Source organism: Hemicordylus capensis, chromosome 4 (genome assembly GCF_027244095.1).
Source record: "Hemicordylus capensis ecotype Gifberg chromosome 4, rHemCap1.1.pri, whole genome shotgun sequence".
Classification (NCBI taxonomy): domain Eukaryota; kingdom Metazoa; phylum Chordata; class Lepidosauria; order Squamata; family Cordylidae; genus Hemicordylus; species Hemicordylus capensis.
Genome location: NC_069660.1, coordinates 302757947 through 302774094, shown reverse-complemented (window position 1 = coordinate 302774094; position 16148 = coordinate 302757947). Strand labels below are relative to the sequence as shown.

The 16148-nt window shown below is 40.7% G+C and overlaps 1 protein-coding gene across 2 annotated transcripts in view; it reads left to right on the top strand.

Annotated features, from left to right (window-relative positions):
* TMEM65 (transmembrane protein 65) overlaps positions 1 to 16148 on the top strand; it is a 32634-nt gene that overhangs the window by 3736 nt on the left and 12750 nt on the right. Inside the window, exons 2-3 of one of the 2 annotated variants that reach the window (XM_053245604.1) lie at positions 5553 to 5633; positions 15741 to 15785. In XM_053245604.1, the coding sequence (XP_053101579.1) occupies positions 5553 to 5633; positions 15741 to 15785 (126 nt within the window). The remainder of the gene's footprint in view (positions 1 to 5552; positions 5634 to 15740; positions 15786 to 16148) is intronic. The other variant, XM_053245606.1, reaches the window with a different exon arrangement.

Here is a 16148-nt window from a genome sequence, read left to right as displayed (position 1 = left end):
GGATAACAGCTTCTGCCTCCAGCACATCGGAGAACGTGTATCCAAGAAATAATGAATGTTCCGAATGTGAAAGTATTGTAAACCTTTGTATTATAAGCTTTCAGACATGTCACATGGATTATGATACTGAAACAGTAGTCAGTCTTGTCCATGCTTGCACGATAATTGTGCACAATGCTTGATCATTTATTCTGTCACATTGAACTAGTAGAGCTTGTTTTGGAATACTGCTCTATTTACAAGTTTTGCATCATAGTGTGAACAGTGTCCACTCAGCTTTTTCCACAGTGAATGAGAGCAGTTGTTACAAGCATATGCATGTGTATTGATACTTGTAACTGAGTTTGAAGTTGCCACAAGGTGTACTTCATATTGATTTTCACCTATTTCTTAAACTTGCAGTTGGGCAGCACAGTAGTCTGCCAGTTGATAGAGTTGGAGCAGTCTCATAGATGTAAAGCTCCAGTAAGCAGCTTGTGAATTGCAAACTTTGAAATGGGGAAAATAAGCAAATGCAAAGTCTCTCAAACTCTGATTTCTTTTCAAAGCTGTTATAGCTATAAAAGCTTACTGCTAATGTAAGGTTTGATTTTATGATACCCATTTAGAAAGCAACTTGCATTTGACTCTGGTATCTATGACCTTGAGGAAGGGTACTTGGGTGGCCTATAGTGAGCTACTTAAGGAAAACATCTTAAAGAAACAGTGCCTTGATAACCCAAGAGGTGTATTTAATGGAATAAATGTGTTCAATTTTTCATCCATATACGAACATGAAGATTGTAGTGTAATGTTCTTTATAACATTCTTAAATGTTACGTTTTTGAATACAGTTTTGAAATGATTAAAACTGTCATGTAACCTTAAATCCTAATTATGAAGGAATTTATTCCTGCGTGCATCTTTCTAGGAATGAGAAAGCATTCCTGGCTTATACTTATTGGCCAGGCTTGTGGCCTGCCAGTACCCCTTTCTTCCAGGAAACCTCACAGTTGGCAAATTCGTGGTAGGCAAGCCACTGAAATCAGTGGCAGACTAAAAGGATTTAATACCATACATAACCATAACACAAACATACATAACATAACAAAATACAAAGAAGCAGCAATAGAGACAATCATATAAAAGCCTGGGTAAAAAGCCAAGATTTCACACACGTTCTAAAAACTGCGATGGAGACTGAGGAGCGAATAGCCACCGGGAGAGCATTCCAGAGTCTGGGGGCAACAACAGAGAAGGCCCTGTCCCGCATGCGCAACAGCTAAGCCTCCCTCATTGTCTGCACCAGAGCAGAGCCTCCTCAGTTGACCTCGTTGAGCAGACAGCAACCCTTAGGAGCGGGCGGTCCTTCAGGTATCCAGGGCCCAAATCGTTAAGGACTTTAAAGGTCAAAACCAGCACCTTGGTTTGGTTTTCACCTTGAATTGAATCTGGAAACAAACTGGTAGCCAGTGCAGCTCTTTCAGATGGGTGTGATGTGATCCCAGTGGGCAGCTCCAGATAAAATCCTAGCTGCTGCATTTTGCACAAGCTGCAGTTTCCAAATATTCTTCAAGGGCAGCCCTGTGTAGAGTGCTTGCAGTAATCCAGCTGTGATGTGACTAAGGCATGGGTAACTGTGGCCAGATCTGCCTTTTCGAGAAAGGAATGCAGCTTTTTAGCCTCTGAGGCTTTCTTGGGTTCTTGCTTAATCTTGGATGGGAGAGCCAGCATATGTTCTTTCCAACAGAAGCTCCCAACTGCCTCATTCCACCTCAGTTCAGCACTTCCTCACCTCAGCAGCTCTGATTTTGCTTCATGTGAACAGGATTAAAACTCGCCAAGTGTTAATTTGAATAAAGTGAAGTCAGCAGCTCTACCTCCAGTCTTCTGTGACTTCACAGTAGCACGGGCAATTGCTCGGGAGCACTGGCAGCTATTTATAAGTTTACCTAAGGTTGGTATGTCTAGTTGCTGTGACTGTGTGGCAAACAAACTGGCAAGATCACTAAATGTTCTATGCTTTGACACTTCGTATTTCTGTTAGCCCATCTGTGTAGAGGGATCAAAATAGAGCATAATCTAGCCAGCATGTGTAAAAAATTTACAGCTGTTTCTATAAAATCATTAGGTTTCTCTCAAAATGACTAGAGTAGCAAAACAGCATTCATTAAAAGATTGCATGAAATGAATTTCTAATTTAGATGAGCAAAGAAATGAGTTAAGTAACAATTGTCTGACAAGCAAAAAAGGGAGCAGTTGCATAGTTTTCACGCAAGTTGTGCTATTTTGAGAACAAGATGACAGTGACTCAGAACTAGTTTGGTTTTCAAAAGTAACAGCATATTTCTTTAATACAGCATTGTAGGGCTGTTTATCGAGTTGAAGAAATTTGTCGAAAATCTATATGAGTTAAACTGGCACATGGGTAAACCAGTAGTCAAGCAAGAAGTATACCTGCAAGAAATGTTTAGATGAAGCACACATGTATCATAGCATTTTGGAAGAGGCATTTCCTCCTATGTATGAGAGAAGGGGTAATGCTGCTTAAGGCAAGATGTTGCCTTCCATCTGTGGTTTTTAGAAGAATGTGGAGGGGTATTAAGTTCTCCCCTTCCCTGCATGAAATGAGTTGCTACTCCCCGCCCCCCCCCCCCCCCGGTTCCTGCTGTCTGCATTGTGTGGAGAAATTGGGGAAAGGGAAGTTTCTCTCACTTTGTTAGCACCAGAAAGAGCTGTAGTCACAGCTGGTCACCTAACAATCACAATTGTGTAGAACCTTGCACACATGGTAACAGTGCAAATGGCCAATTACAGCCTCATTTTTTGTCATTAGCCAAGTTATCAATGAATAGGCCTTGTTTTCACTATAGAATTCAATTAATTAAAACTAATGTCAACATGCTATTTTATTGCCTGGAGTTACAGTGTATATTTGTGAATGAATAAATATAGGAAAATTGCAGTTAATGTTGCCAAAATAATTCAGTGTCTAAATAAGAGTTCCTGGATCTCATATTGCAAGACTGAAGCTCAGGTAGACTGAAGTTGTTGGCGTTAGAATGTAAAAGCTGAAGATGGTGTGATAAAACATTGTTTCCCATGCGTAACATTGTCTTTTTCTCCTGCAACTATCTCTGGTCAAACGGGTTTTGAGGGCTTTTAAAACTCTACAGAAACGTGTGAACAGCCATCAGTGGGATGTATAAGCGTGCCACAGGCAACTCTGTCTCTCTCATACCACCTTCAGCTTCGTTTGTAGCCTGGAATGACAAGGATGCTAATATTAAATATGACACTTCGCATTTCTCCCCCCTTGGAAAAGGATTTACAGTAACAGTGTTCTTCAGTTAAACTGTATGGAAAATCAGGCTAATTCCTGACCTGTTACATAAGAACAGCCCTGCTGGATAGGCCAAGGCCTATCTAGTCCAGCATCCTGTTCCACACAGTGGCCCACCAGATGCCTCTGGGAAGCCGACAAGCAACAGCTGAGGGCATGCCCTTTCTCCTAATGTTACTCCTCCACAACTGGTATTTAGAGACATCTTGCCTCTGAGGCTGGAGGTGGCCTATAGCCCTCAGACTTGTAGTCACTGATAGACCTGTCCTCCATGAATTTATCAAAACCCTTCCTAAAGCCATCCAGGCTAGTGGCTGTCACCACATATTGTGGCAGAGAATTCCATAGGTTGATTATGCATTACCCTGGGAATTGTTGCCTGTTTTCAGTGGCTGCTGCTGACTCCTCAGTTATGGCTATCATCTTTCCTCCCTAATTATATATATATATGCAGATACAGGGTTTGAAGGAAATACAGGAGTGGAGAGGTAAGAGGGAGAAGCTCAACAGGCCTGAAGTAACCCTCTACAGACTGCCAACTTAACAGGAATTTTTTCAAGAGAGGATTTTGCATTGTTACCTGTGTATGGGTTGTTTGAGGCCCCTGGTTTCTGTTTTCTGGCTTTAAATATACTTGTAGGTATAGGACCAGGACAGTTTGTTAGCTTCTCTTACCTGTGGTATTAAATATGCATCTGGATATTTTTGAAAGTGATTTTGGGACTGGCTCATCTTTTGTGTGTCCTAGTTCTGGTTGGTGGATGATTTAACATTTTTCATCTTCTTTTTGCTGTTGTTCAAATTCTTTTTCTGTTGCTTCCATTTTATTGTCTTCAGTGTTCCATCTAAGGCGTGCGTATGTGCATGCGCTCACAAGTATTTTGATGTCTGCTCAGTGAACTGGGAAGGTCCTACTCTGAATGCATGTGTGCACACAATGCCTTTATACTGCCGCCCAGAACAAAACTAATTCCGCACAGAAATGAAAAAAATTAGAGAGAACACTGCTTGTGTTGGTCTCAGATGTAAGTTGTTTTGTATCACGATATGGCAATAAAAGCCACCTCATGGCGCAGCCGGGAAGTAGTCTGCCTAGAGAGCAAGAGTAGGGATATGCAGACCGGTTCGGGGGTTTGGTCCGGAGGTTGGGGATTGAACTGAACCCTACCCCCATTTCATCCGGACTGGAACCAAAACTCCAGACAAGTCCACTGATTTTTTCAAAAATTAAAAAAATAAATAAAAATTATCTCCAGCCCCTTTGAGGGGCTTCCTGTAGGCCGTGGAGGGGGTTTGTCTGCGAAGGTTCCCCCTCCCCCTGCCGGCCTCTTAAATCACCGCCACAGCTGGGTAAAATGACTCTCTTAGGCCCTTTCGGGCCTCCTTAAGTGTGCACGGTGGCCATTTTGGCTACCGCCGTGCATGCATAAATGGCCTCTGTGAGGCTTGGCATGGCCCACTGCCTCACAGAGGTCATTTGCGCTTGTGCGGTGGCCATTAAACTAAAGTGTGTGTGAGTGTCATGTCATATTAAATCTATCAAGTGGCACAGCTGAATAATTAAAGGACGTATACTAGGGATGAAGTCCTATTAAATTCAGTTGCTTCCAAGTACATGTTTAGGATTGTTCTGTTGGACATTGTATCTCTTGCATAAGATCTATAAACACTGCCAACACTAGTCCTCTGCAGACATCCTAGTGTTTTCCGTTGTTTGAGGAGGAGGGAAGACTTTCTGTCTTCTCTTCTTGCTGCAGCCATCTGTGCCTCTCAAAATTACGTCATGGGGACATAATTTTGGGAGGCACAGCTAGCTGCAGAAAGAAAGGGAGATTGCTGAAAATCACCCCTTGTGCAATGGAAAGATCTGGTTTGTTGGCAGAGGGTAAAGCTCCAGCCTTCAGATTTTGTTTACCGAAACAACCAACATCTTTAAATAACAGACTGTTCTAGGGCAGGGGTAGGCAAGGTGTGGCTCTCTAGATGTTGCTGAACTACAACTCCAATCATCCCTAGTTCAATATATTGTCGCTGGGATGATGGGAGTTGTAGTTTATCAACATCTGGAGAGCCAGATGTTGCCTACCCCTGGTCTCGGGTGTATAGTATACTTGACTGCACTTGGTTTTCCTTCACTTGTTTGACCACTATAGGTACATGAATCTCTTATATACTTATGTAGAATGGTAAACAATTGTGTGGCTTACATCTTATATTTGAAAAACTTTAGCATCTAGGTTTCCTAAACCACTGGTACCATTTGAGATGCCAATGAAGCAGGTAGCACCACCAGAGCCAGCTGGTATTTGGGGTATAGTAAACCTTCTCTACTTGCTATATAAATGTGCATGACCTGAATGGAAACTTGGAGGATACTGCTGAATCATGATGTAGTGTATAGTGCAATTTGGCTTAGATGTTTCTGTACTATAAAACCTGCCTAAGTAAACATGCTAACCTGTACTTGTGTTGAGTAACTTGGCATGTTCTGCTAACAGAAATGGGAATTATTATTTCTATTTATATAATTATACAACCTTAACAAGTTTGGGGTTTGTATTTGGATGAAGTGTAAGAAGACTAGATACACTTTAAAAAAAAATCCGTCTACATGTGTTCCATAAGGCTGCGTTCCATGAATCCCTTAAACAGGGTGTACTTGCATTTTAAAGGATCCACTTTATTCTAAGGAAACTTGGATAATGACTTAAGAGGAAGAGGAGATACGCTAGTACAAATGGTTTGTGTATCACGGCCGATAATTTAAAAGCATGCACATTCTGAGCGAAAGGTATGATATACTGGTTTTTGTGCTGGAGAATGTTGACTTCAGAAAACTGAACTAGTGGCATCACTTACCTAATTCTCAAGCTTGGTTCAGATGTAGTAACCCATGGTTTGACGCTACATGAGTGTCAGGTGCCCTCCTCTCCATGTTTTCTACTTACTTAGTAAGTTCTCCAAGCTGGCATATGATGGTTTGTGCTTGCTCTTAAAATTTGGATTGCAAACTAGGATCCAAATCTGGTTGACAGGGCAAGTACAACTGTACATTGTGATTTGCCATAAACCAGGAAGGGATTTCTGCACACAAGGGTCAGGAGGAAGTCTGAGCCCAGGGCTCATTCCAGATTTGTTCCAATGGTGCTAGACCATAGTATGATGCTATATCTCGGGGATCCTCAACGTTGGGCCCCCAGATGTTATTGGACTTCCAACTCCCATAATCCCCAACCAAAGGCCACATGTCTGTCAATATAGCTACATTTGATATGTGGGGCCACAAGGGACATGCAATTTTTCTTTGTTTGCTGACCAAGTAAAACTTCTTAAACTCAGTTTGTTGCTTACATTATCTCAGGATAAAATTATTCAGTATACATACTGTACATCCACCACATTCTAGTTGCTGCCAGCTTGATGGCTATTTATCCAAAGCTTACTTGATTTATCACTCATTTTCCTTGTTAAAAAGAGCTGCAAGAACTCATAATATAAAATAATATAGTATAAAACAATTAAAATATTGTATACCAATTTTAAAAATACTAAATCAGCAGTTATGGATCCACAAACCTAGGCTTAGCTCACTAGCCAGCCATTATTTGTGGTTGCCACAAATTCCCTCAGGTCCGTGTGTGTGTGTGTGTGTGTGTGCGCGCGCACAGGCAGAGGGCTTAGGAGAGAAGCGGGTAATGGGATATGGAGATTGTAAGGAAATACTGGGAGCCCTCTCTTCCTCCTCAGAAAGAATTCCTTCCAGTTCTTACCTTCTCAAAAATGGCAGTGGAAATGAGACCTCCGGTGAGGAGATCTGTGTAGTGCCAGAGGGCTGGGGGTGTTTGCTACTGGTCAGCTGTCAGATGGAATTGTAGATGTCCGTCAGCAATCTAAAAACAAAGCTTCATTCGTCTAAAGGTTATAGAGCAAAAGCCAGGCAAAATAACTTCAGCTGCCATTCAAAAATGGCAAAACAGCCTGACTTATCTCACTGGGGAGAAAACTTCACAGGTGTGGTACTGCCATCAAAAAGGCCCTGTTTCTGGTATCTGCCAAATATATTCTAGTTAATGGTAGGCCAGAAAGCAGGACCTTTAAGGCTGACACAAGAACTCCGACTGATTCATATGGGTATAGGCAGCCGTTAAAAAGTAACCTGGTCCTAGACCATTTAGCACTTTAATGGCCAAAGCTAGCACTTTGAATAGAGTCCAGGAGTGAATGGCAGTAGCAGGTGTACTGTAGATGTAATATGAGTCGGTTGTCTGGTCCCAACCTACATCCAGGCGGCTGCATTCTGTACTAATTGTAGTTTCTGAACTGTCTTCAGAGGCAGTCCCACGTAGATTACATTACAGTAGTCAAGCCTGAATGCAGCAGGAACATGAATTATTGAAGCCAGGCCTGTTAAGTCCACATCAGGTTGCAGCTGATGCACCAGCCAAAACTAGGCAACGGAACTTCTGGCTACAGGTGCCACCTGTGCATCCAAGGACAGCTGCAGATTCAGAAGCATACCCAAACTACAGTATATTCTCAATCTTTTAAGGGGAGTGTGACATTCAAGATTGGTTGCACACCTCCTGCTAGACTGGGAAAATACACAACCAACAGGAACTCCATCTATCTGAATTAAGTTTTTCAGGTTGTTCACCCTCCTCTAGATCAAAATTGCCACCAAAGACTGACTTAAGACTTCCACTACCTCCCTAGAATCAAAGTTGGAAATGAGAGATCAAGCCATATGTCATCGGTATACTGGTGACATTTTAGTCCAAACCTCTAGGCGACATGTCCCAGTAGTTTCATGTAGATGTTAAAAAGGATAGAGAAGGCCAAGTTGAAAACAGATCAGCTGGGAGAGAATCTATCTATGTGGTCACTAAGAGTCAACACTGACTTGACAGCACTTAATCGAGCTATCAAAACTGTATTAGATATGCAGCGGGTGCCACTATGAACTTTAGGCTTTCAGTGATAGGGAGGTTTGGGGCCCTGCCTAGTAAGTTTGGCATGCTGCATCCATTATACACTGTTTAAGAAATGTCCTGGCCTGCTCATAACCCAGGGAAAGTAGGGAGGGATGGGGGAAAGAGGCCGGGTGATTCTAGTTTTTCCAGCAGGGTTTTCTTCCAGTTGGATTGGTAACTGTCCTCCATCATTAAGGGGGATAAGCCCATTGGGAAGAAGGATAATCTTAGCCAAAAATTGAGAATGGACAACCATACTATGGCCTCCACTCTTACCAGGCCTGCCTCCAGTTGTAGACCAGCATTGGAGGCAGAATGGGGAACCTAGAATACGGCTCTTAGGAATTTGGGTTGGATGAGCTCCAGAGGGTCAGTGATGGGGATGGGGCCCAGGTGGACTCGTAGAGAAGTCGTGCTAGCGACTTTGCTTCAAATAGTTTGAGGGCTGCAGGTATGTAGGGGACACCTTTTGTCTGGAAGTACTTTAAGGTGGCGGCAGTGCTTCTCTGGGTGTCTTGTGCAACATAGTTGCCATGGGCCTTCCTGTTGCCAAATGCACAAAAAACACCCCCCTCCCTCAGGTATTTGAAACATGAGACCTGCTCGATTGTGTTCCCATTTATGCCCCTGGAGTATGTCTGGTCTCCTGGCAAAGGCCATGATTTTGGTTTTATGGTAGTTTATTTCCAGATGGTAATCTTTACAGAATTGGGCAAGAGTCTTCAGTGCTCTTAAGTCCTATGGGGGTCCTAGAGAAAATTGCCATGTCATCTGCATAAAGCCGAATGGAGATGTTTCTCAGCCAACTTGTGGGGATGAAAGTCCAAGTTGTTTAAGTGGCCCACCATGATGTTTATGTAAAAATTGAATAGAAGTGGGGAAAGTCTCTGATCCAGATTCGGGTCGGCACCCGGATTGGAATGGATCCAAATACGAAGAGGTGTTGGGGTGTGTGTGTGTGTGTGTGAGAGAGAGAGAGAGAGAGATTTATATTCTATCCTTCTTAAAGTGGCTCAGGGTGGTTTACATTTTAATATTAGTCTTAAAATAAATGACCCCAGGATTCAGAAAGGGCTGACAAATAGAATAAAGATGGTCAATACAGGTTGCACAATCAGTAACACAAGTAACACTTTATAGGGAGCTTTATTTAGTTCAGCATCTTTTGGTACTTTGACTAGAAAAATATGCAGTGTTAATGTGTGTGCATCTTGAATACGAATGTGTTCTGCCGAATATGATGATCAAATATGCACTGTCTTTTGTTTGGTTCTTGCCTGAATATTTTAAGAAACATTCCAAATATATGATCAGATATTTTTCTTTTAAAAACCTCATTTTTAATGCAGAAGGCACTGATTTTTGTGAATCTCACTATCAAGCATTCGGCAGTTAAATGTCCACATACTAATTTGCCTAACTTCAGTAGGATCCTGCCATGTAAGTGTTTACTGTCACATCTTAAGACTGTTGGCCAGTTCTTGGTTGACCCTGCTGTTGTGTCTTTAGATTTCTTTACAGTATATTATTTTAATCTCTCTGTGTGTGTGTGTGTGTGTGTGTGTGTGTGTGTGTGTGTGTGTGTGTGGTGATGGGTTTTTTGCTCTAAGGCCCATATATTGAAAAAGTTAAGTTTTGAAACTTGGTGTGGAGATTAGGAATTTGAAATATTTTTTACCTGAGTTAAGACAGGCATTCAGAGTTACACAAGAGACGCATATATTAAATAACCAACATTTATAATCTTTTTTTAAAAAGGCTCACTATACCAGATGTTTGAGAAGCTAGTTTTGAATTCTGAAACTGGAGATCTGAAGAACTGGCTATTATTTTTTCCACTGTAAAAAGCTATATTAGAATATTTTGGGAAATGAACTAATTCCATGGCAAACAGTCTATAACCTGTGCCCATTTAATTTATGCAACAGAAACATTGCTGACAGTGAACAATAAGAGCAATTTAGTTTTTAGATGGTAAGGCAGTCTTGTTTCTTGGTAACTTGAGCAGGTTGCATAATGCAACCATTATGCAGGTTGCATAATGTACAGTGTACATAATGCACAATGCAGGTTATACATTAATCACTTTATGTACTTGGTAGATGATAGGCAATTACAGCTATACATGGCTTTACTACTTGTGGTGATGGATAGATAGTTTTCAGACTGTGGCTTGAGTATATTATATTAAACTAGCTTGTGTGGTTCTAGTGTAATCTTATGTTGGAATGTTCAAAACCTGGTTGAAGGCCAGAAGCTAAAATCTTATGTAGTTCTTATTAGAACTGTTTAAGGTCATCCATTATGTACTTGACCTCTTTATTTGCCCTGAGTTGTTAAAATAAGACTGGAGGTATTTACATATATGTATTTTCTCTCTGTTCTGGCTGAAATGTTATCTAAGCAAGTCCTGACATTGAGAGGCTCATTTAGGCTAGCCTCCTAGCATAAACAGAGTGCAAAGAAAAATGAAGAAGTATTTTCCCAGATCTGTGGGGTGTTGTACAATAGGTTTTGCATATACTGTAATGTCCAGATTTTCCTGCAAGCCACAACTCTTGTCTATAATCAGTTGGACTTTGAATTAAAATGCAACATTGATGACAATTCCACCTGACTTGCTTCCAGAAAATTATTTTGTATACAGCAGCATCACTGTACATTGAGCTTCAAAAGAAACGTGACTCAAAACAGACCCCAAAGAGATTGCAGTCCATATCTGAACAGCAGGAATAATAATGAGAAGTATTCCTGCTATTCTTGATACTGAGGCAACAGTATGAAGGGATTAATGTGCACTCATACAATTAATGTTTAGTTTTCAGTTTGAGATAAGAACTTGAGGTATTACTCTTTTGTTTTAACAGAAAAGTTAGATTGCATTACTCTTTTAGTTTTGGCCTTTGACACTACTTGAGGTAGCATCAAGAATGGCATTATCAGAACAGTACTGTTGCCCTAGCACTGTTCTGGTATCTTCATCAACCAGTCCCTCCTGTTGTTCTTGTTGTTTTTAAACCAACTTGAAACTTGTGCATAATCTGTGGGGAAACCTGGGCCAAGCATGGATTCTTAAAAGCCACCTAAATCTGTACCCTCAACTGATCCCTTGGTTTCCCTTGATACAGGAAAGTAACTTAACACTTCCAGAATCCACCATGGGCACTTAATAGTATTTTTCCGGCCTTCTAGATGTTTGGGAATGCCTCTGTTCTGATAAAACCAAAATATTGAATAGGTTCAGATGTACCCACATCTATACAATCAATAAAAACAGATTTATTTTTTAGGAAAATGGATTGCTTTGAATTCAAAGCATACAAGAGAAGACTTCTAAAAGCTCTCTACCCCATGGAGGTGGAGTAGAAGTGCATTTTTCAGATATAGGTTCATTGACACAGAAGACACTATCTCCATAACTCTTGTGTGTATTGTCCTAAGGACAAACAGGAGCTTTATGTAATGGCGACAGACTTTAAAAGGAAACTTGAACTGAACTTGAATCTCCTGGAGAAATTAGTCACACCCTTTTAAAATAGGGAAACATGTCAAGGATTGGGAAATGGGGCCTATCCATACCTGTGACAATCAGTATAAGAAGTCTGAGAGACTGGCAAGAGACATTGTTTCTGAAAAGCCAAATGGAGAAACTTATTTTAAGATTCCCATTCCCCATACTAATGAAAGTTGAATTGAATTAGCAGGGAGGATAGAATTTCTATCTTTCCACCTGGCGGCAAGACTGATTAGCAAGTCAGTTGAGTATGCCAGTAAAGGAAAGTAGTCTGTTTTGTTCCTTCTCCAAAAGATTGGTGGGGAGAAGAGCTAGGTTTGTGTTGACAGACAAGAAATGCATCCTTAGGAAAAGCAGTAGTCTTGTGGCATCTTGCAGAGGAACACATTTATTGTAGCATAAGCATTTGTGTACTAGAACCCACTTTAGCAGATGCAGTGTTATCCTCAATTGGCAGGGATGTTTGTGCTTGCATGCGCATGTTCAAACATTATTAAGACAATGGTGCTCAGACACATACCCATACAAAAACACTATAAGATAATGGGGCCAGATGGACATGCAATGCAAGGCGCAGTGTCTGATAACTCTATTGAAAGTTTTAACATTAGCTTAGAATAATGGTTTTTCTTGCTCTCCAAATGGAGGCTTGGATCTTTAAAACTGATGATGTTTATGTGAGTCTTAATGTTGAAAAATCTGTTTTTCAGACTTTGGCACTCTTTAATCCATAGAGTAGTTGAGGCAAATAAGAAACATGGAACTCTGTGGAAGGAATACATGTGTAGGGACAGGTAAGAGTCCAGATTGCTAAAGTGAAAATAGAGATAAAGATGAGTAGCTGAACAGTAATATTTGTCTTTCCAGTCGCCTATTCATAGTCTGGAATTGAAATGCCAGAGCATTCTTCTTTTTCATAAGAATGGAGTGGTGATACTATGTATGTTCAGTATTAGCCTCTAAAATATCATTAACATCTGACCTTAAACATGGGTAAAGTGGCTGAAATGCTGGTATGTCATTGTGAATATTCTGACATGGCTATTGGTATGCTCCATTCAAATTATTTATGTGATGGTGCCTCAGAGGTGTTAAATAATTCCAGAATGCAGTAGGTATGGAAATAGACACTTATATGGATACCACACAAAGCAAAGGCAGAGTTGTTTGATTCTAGAACTTCTCAGCTGGTAAAATGGAAAACAAGCATCTGAGAATTGTTAGGTGTTCACTAAATGTAGACTGTTTGCTTTAACTGCAGAGTGGTGTGTGTGTGTGTGTGAGTGTGTGTGTGAGAGAGAGAGAGAGAGAGAGAGAGAGAGAGAGAGAGAGAGTGAGTGAGTGAGTTCAAGAGAGCCTGGAAATGCATTGCCTGAGATGGTTCCACTGGGTAAAACATTTAACTAATTGTCAGATTAGATCTGTAATATCACCTTTTCAGTTACTGAATTAAAGTTACAATTAGTTTGGTCTGGTTTCTGTGCATCTTATCCACCGGTCCAGATATCTTATATATAGTGTCAATTGTTTTTGTGGAGTAAAGATAACACAAGGTTATAAGTTGGTTCCATGTATTTAAAACTCTCGCTGTCCTGATAGTATCTTGGCAAGTGACTTCCTGGCTTTGCCTTGACAGGCAGGTTGGAGAGAAACTACGTACAGTAGGTACTGTGTTCTAAACTGATGGATCTGAGGCACAGAAACTAATGCCAGGTAAGATTATCTTTGGTCTGTATAAGTAGGGCACTGTTTAAAGTGAGTTTTGTTCCCACAGTTGGGGGGGGAAAAACCCGAGCTCTCATTATGACAGAAGAGCCCCTGGTGGCGCAGTGGTAAAACTGCCGCCCTGTAACCAGAAGGTTGCAAGTTCGATCCTGACCAAGGGGCTCAAGGTTGACTCAGCCTTCCATCCTTCCGAGGTCAGTAAAATGAGTACCCAGAATGTTGGGGGCAATATGCTAAAATCATTGTAAACCGCTTAGAGAGCTCCGGCTATAGAGCGGTATATAAATGTAAGTGCTATTGCTATTGCTATTGCTATTATGGATTAGAAAGCCTCTGCATTCTGCCCTTCCTCCATTGAGCTCAGGGAGACATATTCGAATAATCCTGTGATACTGAGGGTAGATTAGGCTGAAAAAGGCCCGGTTCATGTTGCACCAAATCAGATTTAGCACTTGGTGAAGAAGCCTTAGTGAGCCAAAGGTTTACATGCTCCCCACCCACTGTGAGAGAAGGGTGAGAACTGAAAGAAACCACAGTTCTACAGGACATTTAAAACACCATATTGTGATTTGGATTAAGAGTCATTTAGCTAAGAAATCAGGATCTGAAACCATAATTTGATCCTGGTCTGTTTTAGCAAACTAAAGTTAGAACAAACCATAGTTCCCAGAGTTTTTATATATAACACAACTGTGGCTTGCTCTAACGTGAAAAAAATTTTTTTTTGTTGTGTTGCTCACACGTGTGAACATATGACTTGCTGATATCCATTCATGTAGCACTACACCATGATTTAGTATTGGAGATGTGAAGGCCTGGAAAAAACTGGGTGGGGGGTGGAAACCTCACCATTTTCCAAGGGGGGGAAATGAAAAAGTCCTGTCGTCATCTGTCCCCCCTCCCGGGTTTCCTGTGTGCCCCCTCCCCTGGCCCTCACATCTCTATTTAGTGTTGCATCTGAAACAAGCCATAGGGACTAGCGCCAGGGTCTCTAGAAGATTCATGTCTTAGCAGGGTTTTGAACCCAGATCTCCCTGGCTGACCATAATACTTTATCCACTACAACACACTATGTGTGCTGTGCATGTAAGGCAGCTATGTTTCCACTAATAAAATGTGTTCAATTTTTTCATAACTTTTGCCAAACACAGTCATTATTATTGCTTTAAAAACTGTTAGATTGTAATAACATATTGAGCAAATTCTAATGTTGGAACCCAGTTTTTGCTTTTGGATTGCTGGTAAATGCTGTATATGTGTTATTAGGCTGCAATTTTCTTTCTGTCCTGGTGGTTTAATGTTTTGCTTGCTCATACTGCAGCAGTAGGTTGCCATTTCAATAAGCCCCTCTACTCTGATATTATTTCACTTAATTGTAAATAGAATTAACCTGTACTTGAGTTGCTGAGTGTTGCTTGAAGAAATCTAAGTCGGCAAAGTTTTAGAACTTTGGCAGCAAACAGTTTTACTACTGATCAGTGTTACAGATTTCTTCTCCTTCTCAAGCAACCTAACATGCTTTGGTGGTGTCAGTGACGGGTGGTGCACAGAGCTCTGCCCTTAACCTATCCAGATGTACCCTGCCTAGTTCAAATGGATTTTATCAAAATTGCTTGTGGCTTCTGTAGCGTCCCCCCAAACCAAAACAAACACACACCCCAAAAACCCAACTTCTAGCCATTTGTGGATATGGTATGGTAGGGTGCTTAAATGGGCTGAAGGGTATGGTGTAACTTGAATAGTGGGATTTTAATGGGATAAACAAAGTAATCCTGTCTGTGCCTAAAAAGTAGATTTTTCAGGATTAGTTTGGGAGGGGTGATTTGTATCAGTCAGCTACATATTCCTGCTCTAGAGAGTGGTATGAGAATTTCACTGAACATTATTCAGTGTCGCAAATTATCAAGCACAAAAATCTAATGGGCGGTTATTTTTGTGAACTGCTTTATTAGTCTTCCTAAGATGAAAAGTGCTGACTGACTAAAGAACATCAACTTGAGAATAGCCACGGAAGACTGCAGTAGATTACTGAGCTGCAGGTTTTTTTCCAGTAGCATACAAAATATGAGCCCAAAGCAGTACATGAAAATATTTGAACTTTGTAGGAAAACGGGAAGTTCTGTTCACTTTTAAATGGCACTGTTAGAGAATGAAAACACAAATCTTTGTTTATATTGCTTTCTATTAATCACATTTTTTAAATCTCTAGAGAAGTTGGAGGTTGCACCACCATCCACTGGACAGTTGAAACATGGTAAATTCTTAAATGTTCTTTTTAAAAAATACTGTGCTGAAGACCTAACAACCCACTGTTAGTATTTGTTTTTGTTTTCCCTGGAGACAAGTGCAAACTATGCAATTGAACATACTGGTCATATCAAGAAATCCTAGAACTTATTTCTATTTCTTACTCCCCTAAATTATGAATAAATTTTGGAAAAGCTTTTTATTTATTGAAATAAATTGGCTTGCTCTACAAATGTAATTCTTACTAGAGAGCTTTGCTTCTGACTTCAAGGCTAGTGGAGTAGAATAGCCTAATGGAATAGAAGCCAAGAGAAGGTGAAACTATTCCACTAGATATTGTTTGTGGTCATTTAAGGATGATGAATCATGC